Source organism: Parasteatoda tepidariorum, chromosome 6 (genome assembly GCF_043381705.1).
Source record: "Parasteatoda tepidariorum isolate YZ-2023 chromosome 6, CAS_Ptep_4.0, whole genome shotgun sequence".
Lineage (NCBI taxonomy): Eukaryota > Metazoa > Arthropoda > Arachnida > Araneae > Theridiidae > Parasteatoda > Parasteatoda tepidariorum.
This window is the reverse complement of record NC_092209.1, coordinates 9572103-9584137: the sequence shown is the minus strand read 5'-3', so window position 1 is coordinate 9584137 and position 12035 is coordinate 9572103. Positions and strand designations below refer to the sequence as shown.

Below are 12035 nucleotides of genomic sequence, written 5' to 3'. Positions count from 1 at the left end.
TATTCAAACACTAAAAATTAATACATTTATTGTACACACAGCTGTTTACATAATTTTCTTGAATAAAAAAAATAGGCATTTTTATGACGTATACGCGTTTTCTTGAAAATAGAAAGATCATTGGAATCAGCTATTTCCATTTTTTTAAAACTGTTTTTGATTTTATTTATAGTTTCATCAAGTAATTAATGTAAAGAATGAAAATAATCCTACCGTAGTCTTCTGTAGGTAAACAGAGATCTTTCATTCTATTTCGCACCAAATTTCCAATTTCTTGCCTTTCAACATCTGTTCGAATGGCGATTTGATCTTCGTCATCCATCAGATCGAGTGACATCTGGAATGACAAAAATTTTCTTAAACCTTCATCAGTTACAGTTTACTGCACTGGACGGATCTATATCCTAAATGAGGATTTTAAAATACTAACGGCAACCACTGCTTCAAACTGTGCTTGTACACAAGCCACTCACGAAGCGCAAAAATATCAAACATGTCTCACAACTCACAGTTTTCCAATCATGGCACTAATGAAATTATATTAATTCTAAACTTCCTATAGCATTAGTCACTTTAGACTACACACGACGACCTAGTAATCACATACTACAATTTATAGTCTCAACAAGATTTACTGTAAATCAAGACTACTACTATTCAAACGATTAATAGCAGTTTAAAGTGCAGTCATTTCTTTATCTCTTGCAGAAATATTCACAATTCTGTGTATAAACCTCATTCTTTGCTGTAATTTGTGAACATTACAGTAAAGAATGAGGTTTATATACAATTTATAATCTCAACAAGGTTTGCTGAAGACTATTACTGTTCAAAAGATTAGTAATAGTTTGAACAATAGTTACCTGTTTATCTCTACCACAGACACATTTATAATTCTGTATATAAACCTCAGTCTTTACCTTAATTAATGAAAATATTTGGAAAGTTTGGAATGCTACATGTAGTCTGAGTAGACCATACATGTCAATACTTAAACTTTTGTGACAAGAAACGAAAGTAAAAATTAAAAATACATAATATTACTTCTATTTATACGCTTGAAATTTAGTACTTTTCTTTAGGCAAAATATATACTACTTTTATAAATACTGCCTTATAAATACTTATGTTATGTATAGCAATTTGTTATTGTCAATAAGAAAAGACTATTGCTAGCCTAAATACACAAACACTAATAAATTATTTTAATTGTTGAAGGAGATATGGTAATGAAAGCAACGTACTGAAGTAGTTTCTGCCAGTGTAGATTTTTGAGTCCTGTAGACTCCAATAGGAATTTCGTAAGTTGTGGAAGAGAGTTTTTGGTATAATCGACCATATGTCTTGATCCAAAGGTCATCTTTAGTGATTCGGATCTGAAAATTTAAAAAAAAGTTCAATATTTTATGGAGTGAAGAAGTTACGAACCATTTTTATACCCGCAGTTTTTAAAATATTATTTAAGATTAAGATATTAATAGAAATTATTCTTTTAAAATTTACAATAAATTAACCTTTATTAATTTGGCAAAATAGCAAAAAATTTAGCCTGGTTTCAATGAGTAAATAAAATGTATTTTATTATAAACGTTGAAGGGAAAAAATCATTGATAATTTTTTTAGAAGTATTAAATATTATTTTTTGTTTATCTTTGTAGAATTAGTGTTCTCTTAATTTAGGTCACCGAGAGCATACAAAATCTATTTTGAAGCTCTCAAAGACAACTTTTTAACTTATGCTGAGAAAAATACTGTGATATACTCACAGAAGATAAAAATCCGGAGCCAGGAGCTTGATCTACACCCAGTAGTAATCGGACGAACGTGATCATATAATCTTTCACAAAAGCCTGTAACATAAAATTAAAATTTAACAAAAAGTAATTTATAACTAATTTACAACTGATTTATATAACTACGTAATTTTTAACTAAATTACAAAAAAATAAAAAAAATACAATTTATAACTACCAAATAATTTGTTTTATTATCACTTAAAAAAATAACTTATGATCAATATTTTGCGCATTTCCTTATGAAAGCCTATCAGACTGTACGTTTGTTTATTAGAATGTTTCTTCTGGTAGCAACAATGTGCTTTAACACGTTGAGCTCCGCATCAGCCATCGGTGGCTGACACTGGACTTTCCATGTAAGCCGCGTCAACCACCGGTGGCTGACACTGAAATTACATTTAGGCTTCATCTGTCACCGCTTGCTGACACTGACCTTTCACTTAGGCCATGAAAAACAGCTGGCTGACAGCGTATAACATGTTATAGAACTATAAAATTTACTCTCTTTTATGGAATTGAAGAAGATTTATTCAAAATTTACTTAATTGTTGTGATTCTTGGTTTAATAAACTCAATTAAGTAGATTTTTATCCACCACTATTTTCAAAAAATTCGAAGGTATATATAATTCACCTTTTTTTTTAAAAGTAATAATAGTCATGCTAAACCTTTTATAAACTAGCAAAATTTGTATAATTTGCAAATTTAGTTTGTAGTTATTAAAGTGTGGCCAGACGAGCAAGCCATGTAAAATTAGCGTGGAATTCAACGTGTTAATATAAAAGTCTTAGATTTAAAAAGCTTCTTAAATTTCTCTTTATATCCTGCATGGCAAATCAATAGTTTAAACTTTTGTTTTGATAAGATCTTATGTTGTTAAGTATTGGCAAGATGCTTAGTGTTTAGAAAATTCCTTTTACCTTGTTTGGGATTTCCACAGCTAAACGCGTGGGTGGATCTAATCACGTTGACGTGTATGGCGTTTTAATCTTAAGGCTTGGGTTTAGTATCATAATTAATTATTTTTTGGATCAGATTTACTTGAATGCCTGCAAGAGACGGCACGCTTGTGTGTGGTACCTCATTGGCTAATCCACGCCTTGCAAAGTAATCAATTATCAGTTTACTACTGCTGTGTAAAATCTTTCCCACTAACCGTGCAAGTTGCCCACTATGATAAGGTAAATTGTTCATACTGAAATACCTTTAGGATCAGAATTAATTGGGATACCTGTAGCAGACGGCACGCTCGTGTCTGGTATCTGATTTGCTAACCCACGCCTTGCAAGTATTCAATTTTCAGTTTACTACTGCTTTCTAAAATCTTTCCCACTTACAGTATAAGTCGCCCTCTATGATAAGGTAAATTGTCCATTATATTATGTTCAGTCAATCACAGTGTACTTGCTTGAAGAAAATTGTACCTACATTTGTAAAGCATCAAACTTTGTTTTGCCGGAAAAATAGTTTTTAATGGTTGTCTAGGTATTTAAGCAAAAATATTAAAATAAAACATTGATAAATTTTTATTGCTCGTAAACTTGAACCGATTTATTTAAAACTCAAAATTTGTAAGCCAATTTAAATTATTTTCTTCAAAGTCTTGTGGTTGTTTAATAAGAAACGCTTGTGCATTTGAGAAATTTATTTATCTTTTACAGCATTTGCAGTATTTTCACAGCTTCAGATGTATTACTTGTCGCCGTTAGTAAAGTAAATATGTTTTATTTTAAATTTATAAACAGCGTTAAACAGCCGACCCATTTTTAGGTTTACGACTACCGATGTTTAACGTCCTTGCAATATTGAGCACAACCAAGAAAACTCTTGTATCAAGCATTGAATCAAGCTTGCCTTCGAGGAGTATTTCTGATGAAACTAACTCGTATTTGTGTTTCATAGAGAGAAAAACCACGAAAACCTCTCATGGTCAGCCCGGTGGCAAGAGGACGCAAACCTATGATCCGTCTACCACTGAGGATATTTTACGTCAGCATTGGGGTTAATGAACAGAGCCATTCCTTGGATTCAAACCTAGATCATCTTACAATAAATATGATTAATGAATTATTCAAACTAATTTGAATGAGTGCTTAAATATTAGTTTGTAAAAATCTGAACTAATTCTTCGGATTGTTAAATAGAGATGTGAGAATCTGAGAGTTGCCATTGATTTACGAAAAGTAATTAATTATAGTTTCTCAGTTGAATCAATCTATGTTTTGTGATGAATATAAAAAATAATAAAATATGAAATTTAAGAAAAGTGGGCAATATAAGTATGAAATAGTAAGAATAATAGTTCTATCAATAGAGTAGAACAAATATTCACAGCGTTGTATATTCGTATAGATAGTATGAGAGAAACAAAATATTCACATCATTTTGTTTATTGTATAAATATTACATTCATAATAAAATGTATAAATTGTTTTTTCTATGATATTGTACCGAGCAAAGGGTTCGTGTGAATTGGTGATGAATAAAACAGACCTTAAGAATTCAAAAATTTATTGGTAGAATCTTTCAGAAAATACAGCAATTTCCAGAGCTCAATTACATCACAAATATTAGTACAACACATAAAATACTGACTTCGGGAAACACTGATATAAGCCTACGAAGTGTTTAGAAATAGTGATGAATGAAAATCTACTGAATTGAATTTGTTAAACCAAGAATCACAATTAATTAGTAAACACATGAAAATATTTATTCGTTGTCCGGAGTAAGTTGGCCTCTCTGTGTATATAAATAAAACTATTTTTGCGTGTTCTATATAGCATTAATTTCTTCAAACCATTTTAGTAACGATAATAATATAAAAAACAAAAATTTACTCGAATTATGCGTTTCTAATAATCTTGGCGTCGCCGGTCACCGGTTACCCCCGTGGCATTCAACGTGTTAAACTGAAACTATTGAGCAAACTATGCTCGCTTTCATCAGCGTTAGGCTTCCTTATTTGAGAGTTTTACCAAGAAAATTAAAACTTGATTTGAAGTATTTTTCATAAAACTAATCTACCACTCTTTGCAAAAAAAAAATTATTATATAGAATTTTTAAACATCATTTTAAAAATTCTATATAATAATTTTTTTATTAATTTCTATATAATAATTTGTTTGTTTCCCCTTCCTCCTCCTATTCAACTGAGATGAAAGAGCAGATAGCCTTTTCAGGCTAGGTACTCTGAAAAATTTAATAGTTACAGTTACAGTTTAGTTGTTTGAGTTCCACTGCTTGCTTTCTATTGCATGAATTACTAGCTAGAAAATATGCTGGTAATGATATACAATTAGAGCAATTAATTTTCTAGTAGTAGGAAAACAACTGATTTCTGCTCTAATTAAGGTTAAACTGAATATTGCCAATCAAGCTGCAGTCTTTTTGAATGGAATTTTAGTGACTCCCATGGCATTCAACGTGTCAAGTTTGATGAACAACAATTAAAATAAGGCCGTCAAGCAATAAATATCGATCAAACTAATTGAAAGTTAAATCTTACCTGATAGAGCAAAGTATCTAGCATGCTGGCACTGAAGACACTCCCAGCCGCAAAAGGAATACGGAACATGTACGATATATGAGATCCCCTATCCTTCTCTCTCTAAACAAGAAATAAAACGTAACGCATAAGCAATTTTGGAAATCTATAAATATAAAAATGAATGTTTGTCTGTGTATGTGTCCTTTATAGACTCCAAAACCATCCAACCGAAAGCGATGAAATTTGGCATGTATATAATTCGAAGCATGAGGAAGGTTACTTTATAGCAATCAACGGCAAGCGGATTGGGCAAAAAAAACAAAACAAAAAAAAAACTGGAATTTTTTGATGGGTTAAGCGTTAGCCATTGTTTTAAATCTAAATATAAACAATTCAATAGATTTCTTATTTTAAAGATAACATCGGGATTGCTCTCCTGTTTTTGTAGCTCGACGATTTGCACGTGAAGTCGAGTATTTTATGATAGAACAGTTTAACGTTGTTTTTCGAAGTTCCGCCGCTATGGAAAATAAAAAAAAGACACAGTTTAAGTGCCTTATACTTGAAGCAAAGCTATGGTTTTAAACTATATACATTATGCTGCCATAGAGAATTATCTGGGATTTAGAACGGACAAATAACTTAATTACATTCTAAAGTTATTAAACTTTTATTTAAAAAATCGCCAATTTGGTGACAATTTTCCACCTAGATGAAAATTATCAAAATCTCTGCCTTATTCTCAGTTATTGCAAATTTTTATGAGCCCAGGTAATGCAGCATTAGAGTAAGTTATTAAATATTAAAAAACTAGACTCAAACGTTTTCCAGTTTCACAAAACTGTGGCTTTTCTATATGATGACATCTTGCGCCATTATCAAAATAAGCCTAGACAGCGCTGGTGTTAGATAGGTTAAACTTGACACAACTGTCGTGTGGCAAACTGAAAGCAGTTATAAAAATAGCATATTATTGAAAGATAGCCTTAACAAGGGCTAAAAAGGAGCACACTCCGGTCCCTTCCACTTCGCAGGCTCATCACTTCAAATTTTCCACAAAAACAGTTTAAATTTTTGTAAGAGTTTATGATATATTGGCGATTGGAAGGTGAAAAGTTCGTCTTATGTGAAAGCTCTGAAAATAATATATTGGCGAAACTTCTAATCAAGAAAGAACTTCTTTTTCGCAGAATTATAATAATACGAAACAAATCATACTGACGAATTCTTCTACGTAAGAGTTTTCACGGCATAATAATTCATTGTAATATGATGATGTTACATTACAATGTAGGGTGACAAATGTTCCATTATTTTGACTGAAATTTTAAAGAATATAATTTCATTTTAATTTTAGGGATTCAGATAGTCTGTTATTCCCATCTAACAATATTTGAGTTTGAAAATATTTGTTCATGTTGAAATTTGTAAAATTATTCGATTATTGCAAAGGAGAATGCCTAACATTTCTTAACATTTTCTCCAGACTGCAGCAACACTGAATGTATACCAAATCGAGATAAATCAGGCTCTCGTTGTCAGCTATTTCATACAGAACTTATGTGCCGATTCTGAAAATTGAGAAAAACATTTGCTTTTTGATACTCACTTTTTCCATTTTAGAAAGATGCAAGGCATAAGCATCTCTCGCTCTGAATTGCATGAATCTCATGTTACAAGACTGGCTCAGCTCTGTGATGATACGAACACTTGGAAACAATCTGCAGAGTTTGGAAATATATTGAATAAAGGCAATAAAAAAACTACAAATTCACATCGAATCATTCAAATTTTTATTGTTTTTTTTTAAATGTTTGTGAAATAACAGGGGATATTCCCACATCGTGCTCTGTGGCGTCAACTACAATCGCCAAGAAGCCCAATAAATTTTAAATTTGTTTTTAAAAAAACACATAGATGTTTGCCCGGAGTGTAGCTACGAGCGAGAATTTTCTAGCTGGTCCCTTCCTGGCATGTTCTTTTTTTTCTCCTCCTTTTAGTTTCTCGGGGGTGCTGCTAGGAAGTTGCTTGACTTCGCGATTATTCTGCCACAGATCACGATACAGAAATCTTCCCAAATAACAATAAACGAAACTTAAGTTTATTTTTAATCCTTTTCAGTTTCTATACGAGACGCACTTACAATTATTGAACAACAGAGAAACATATCATGATAATTTGCGTAATAACAAATCATTGTTTAGAAAAGATTAAATTAAAATATACTCTTAAGAAGATCTTTTTATAGCAACAAAATGATAGCATATGTTATTGAAATTACTTAGAATTACTTTCTATTACTTACTATTTCTATTACTGAAATTACTTACTATTTTGAAATTACTTAGACAGATTAATGTGGTTCACGAAGTGCACCTCCAATGGATTCTCTCGCATCTGGGGATTTACGGAAATGAGGTCGCTGACGACTTGGCAAAGCAGGGCTCGGTTGAGTCATTGTATTCAGTTGCCTCATCGACTTTCGACGAGCTTTACTCCATCAGGAAAAACAACGACTTAAAGTCTTGGAAGGTCCCTCCATCCCATGATTGGTATTGGCGGTGATGTCCTAGGGGCTCGATTGGCCTTTTCTGCGATAGAACTGACCAGATGATGCTGTCGAGATTTGCCAGCGGCCACCTGAGGAGTGGCTTCTTTTGCAATGGCAACAGGGTTTTCCCGGTTTGTGCAAAGTGCGTCTCCGGAGCACATTCTAGCTTGTCTTCGCATTTCTAAGGAGACTTTCGCGACGGACCCTTTGCTTTCCCTGGATTTTTTGAGAGTGTATGAACTCATGGATAATGTCCAGCTGCCGCTAGACAGTGAGGGGATTAGTCACACATACACACACAAAAAACATAAAATTAAGACCAATAGCTGCTCACTTTACATCCGACCCCTCATATTACAATCATCCAAATAAATAACTAATCACAAATCCACCCACAGCATCAGATCCAACAATAATACCGATAACTTGATCAAGCATTTCCCCACGTTGACCATCAATCTACATTCAAAGTCACACATAGTTTAAAGCAAGCCTGCTTCTTATTATTTCCATTATTATTATTTATTCAAGCAAGGTGCTTGAATCCCAATAACAGCAACCATATAGACTACTAACCTTAAAGTTCTATCACAAATATGAGAAACATGATGGAGGGGGTGGGAGCCACTGCTCTGCCCAGGTGCCCAGCTCAAATTTCAATACAAGACAAGTAATTTGACATATTAAAAATATAAAGTTTCGTAAGAAATGCAACATTATTACTGTTGTCTCGTGGCGAAAACTTTAAAGAGTGAGCGAAATTTTCCTAGTTCTACATAGTTTACTCTTCAATTCGCTACTAATTTATTAGAATTTTGCAGAAAGCGGAGAAGTTTCTATTTCTAGTTTACTATTGAAAGTGGATTCTGAGAATGGTTTTTCTTAAAATTTCAACTAAAACAATTTGAAATGTATCTCGAAGTGTTATTAAACAAATAATAAATAAATAAAATTTCTACCACTTTTTACGTTTTATTTGCCTGTGACGTCGTTGCATACCTTTTGTAAGGAACGTGCGTGCTAAATGGTACCTAGGAATTAATAATATTCGTTTGTCATGGAAAAAAGTAATATAGATTATTTTTCCATTACAAACTAATATAATTTATCGCATCGCAAACGTATTATCTCCTTCTTCCTACCACTTTCAACGTAGCAGAGAAGTGGGAACTCTTAATAGGCTCACAAATTGAATTTTAAAACATTCCGTAGAGAAATATATTATTAAATTGCATAAAATTGTATCTTGTAGAGTGAAACCGATTGCGAATTTGAAATCAGTGACGAAAAAATATCCAAAATTGGATCCATCTAAAAGAAGATTGCTTATCAACCATTTTTCTGAACTCATAAAAATTCATTTTAATGTTAATTATCATCACAATTTCATAAAAATTAAAAGAAAATAAACTTTTTCTAACCATCTCCATAAATGAGGCAATATATGGAAATATTTTCATTTTTTTTATATTTAGTATCTACCAGCAAAATATATTGCTATTAGATACTTTGATTAAAAGAGTTTTTACAGATATTTTGGATATATTTATTTCAATAAAATTAAAATTTATAATAAATATATTTTATTTTCTAAACCGGTAGGTCCTAAAATTTGAATTTCCTCATTTCTATCCCTACATTTGTCAAGTCAAAGGAAGCAGTAGGTTTTTTATATATTTAAAATTACATTTCTTAAAATGATTTAATAATTCACATACCTTAAAATTCAAAATTTTTTGAAACGTTTTTACAGAAAATAATAATAAATTATAAATAATTATTTAAAGCTAGTTGTCGCATAGAATGATCTTTGGGTAAACTAATTTTATAACTGTGTGTAAAATGTTTCGATCAGCTTAAAAATTCAGCGATATATTGCGAAACACGCAAAATGTAAAATTAAGAGAATTAAACTTTTGACCTCGCTCTCTTGACCATAGCATGGGAATTGGAGAAAATTCGAATTTAACGGAAGAGAAACTTAAAAAAAAATTTGCTATTATATTACTGATATTGTTTCTTAAAATATTGTCTGCTGCTCTAATTAATGAGTGCAATTAAATAAAGCAAATTTAAGTTTCGGCCCTTGAATCATTAAGATCGGTTCTAAGTCTAATTCCGTTCATATGTTATTCAGAGTTTTTATTTTTGTGCTCTTTATGCACTAAATGCTAATCATGAGCCTGTTATAAGGGTGATTCTTTGGAAACATGACAATTCGAATCAAAAAATTTCTTCACATTTAAAGTCTTCAAAATAATTTAAATTTATTTTTGTATACTTCTTTAGTTACATTTATTAATGTCTTACAGACAGCAGTGTAGTTTATTGACATTTTCTCGAGAAAAAAAAAATAGAAATTCACCAAATTTTGAATGCTAGGAAGATGACATATTAGTTTAGAAGTTTAAAAAGCAGTCATATTGAGTTAATAGTAAGTAACTCAACTTAATCTTTGATGTTACATGGACCATAAATTGCTTAAATTAGTTATTTTATTCCCTGTAGAAAGAATAAAAAAAATTTTGTTCCTGATATGTACAGAATAAAATGGTGTATAATAATTAATTATTAAATAAATAAATAACTTTGATTACATTCAAGCGTATTATAATCATACATAAACTTGGTATTATGTTAATATTTGCTTTCCCTCTTTACAATATACTGTTTAAAAAGTTTTCTGGTAACACGTCAATGTCCATTCATTCATAAGCCAGGAAAATGACAGCCAGGATAATGACAAATTTGCCATTTTGTAGCATTTAACTTTAATTTAACACTTTGGCCTAAGACGTTTACATTCTGCAGAAAACAACAGGATTTCTTGAAATAACTCTGATAAATGCATGTAGTTTATGTTATTAATGATTTCAAGAAGACAGGAAAATGACAACATATAATTCTACTCACCTTGAAAAATTTATTGAAATAGATTTTGAACCAGAAAGTTGGTTCTTTATTTATGCAATAAGCCATGCTCAGATAGGATCTATCTGATCAATCTATTACCATAAGGTATTGATTGCTGGCTCTGTCTATTTTGGTTATAAATCACTAAATAAAAGTAGCCAGAAAAATGACAGATTTTCATGTGACAAACAAATTATTGACAGAAAAAATTATTTTAAACGAAGTTTTAGTAAATAATACCCTCAGCGTATATTCTAGAAATGCTTACATAGGTTGAGATAAAAAATATTAGATTTTAAAAAATGTATGGGAAGTTTTGAAGCTAGTTATTAATGGAAATATTGTTTGTGATACGCCAGGAACATGACATTTTGATATTTAAATAAATTTGTGATATGCCAGGAACGTGATATTTTGATATTCAATTAAATTTTTTAAGTATACAAAACAGCCAATGCTAGTGCAAAGTTATTTTAAAATGCTAACAGCAAAGTTATTTATTACTTTTTTTTCTTCAAAAAAAAGTTCTTTTAGTATTATAATATTAGATCTTGGAGCAAGGGACAATGATTTGTCATATTTCGATGAGAATCACCCATACGTTATAAATAAATCATAGAAGCTATGTTTTCCCGGAAATATGCAAGAAATGATTTTATTTCTGGTACCTTCAAACTTCCGAGTTCTGGAGGAAATGTTAACATGGTGTTTAGTAAATATCGCCAAAGTAGCAGTCAAATTACAATTCGTCATGAAAATGTTTTAAAAATTTGTCTGAAGTTGATGCAATTTTTCAAGTTGATTAAAATGAAGTTTTGATTCATTTGAAAGTATTTTTATTCGGGATGATCATAAAATGTTTGCAGATTGAAGAATGCCACTGGCACCAAAAAATGTAGAAGTGACTGGCGAAAAGGAGAAAATCTATTAACACTTTCATCTGGGCAATGACGCGCTTTTGTACCAGCATCTGCGCTTAGAACTCTCCCACAACACTAAAATTGAAGCAAAACGCAAATTCTTATAAAACTTCTTGAATTAACTTGTACAACAATAGAAGGCAGCAAGCATACTTGGAAGATGAGTTAGAAAACACTAGATCATAGATTCTCAACCTTTCTAACGTTGTCGCCCCCTTAATAAGCAAAAAACATATCAACTCCCCCCTTTGTGATAATCCAGTTATTTAGAGCATTGAGGACGGGGGGGGGGGGGCGAATTATAAGATGCATTTTTAGGCAATTTTTTAAGCGTTAAATTTGCATGTTTTTTTTTTTTTTTTTT

General features: G+C 31.3%; 1 protein-coding gene across 1 annotated transcript in view; it reads right to left on the bottom strand.

Annotated features, from left to right (window-relative positions):
- Nucleotides 1–12035, bottom strand: part of LOC107451644 (potassium channel subfamily T member 2-like) — a 339135-nt gene that overhangs the window by 4169 nt on the left and 322931 nt on the right. Inside the window, exons 24-28 of the mRNA XM_071181980.1 lie at nt 6897–7008; nt 5306–5407; nt 1767–1850; nt 1245–1376; nt 214–337 (exon numbers count right to left, since the gene is read on the bottom strand). Of these exons, the coding sequence (XP_071038081.1) occupies nt 214–337; nt 1245–1376; nt 1767–1850; nt 5306–5407; nt 6897–7008 (554 nt within the window). The remainder of the gene's footprint in view (nt 1–213; nt 338–1244; nt 1377–1766; nt 1851–5305; nt 5408–6896; nt 7009–12035) is intronic.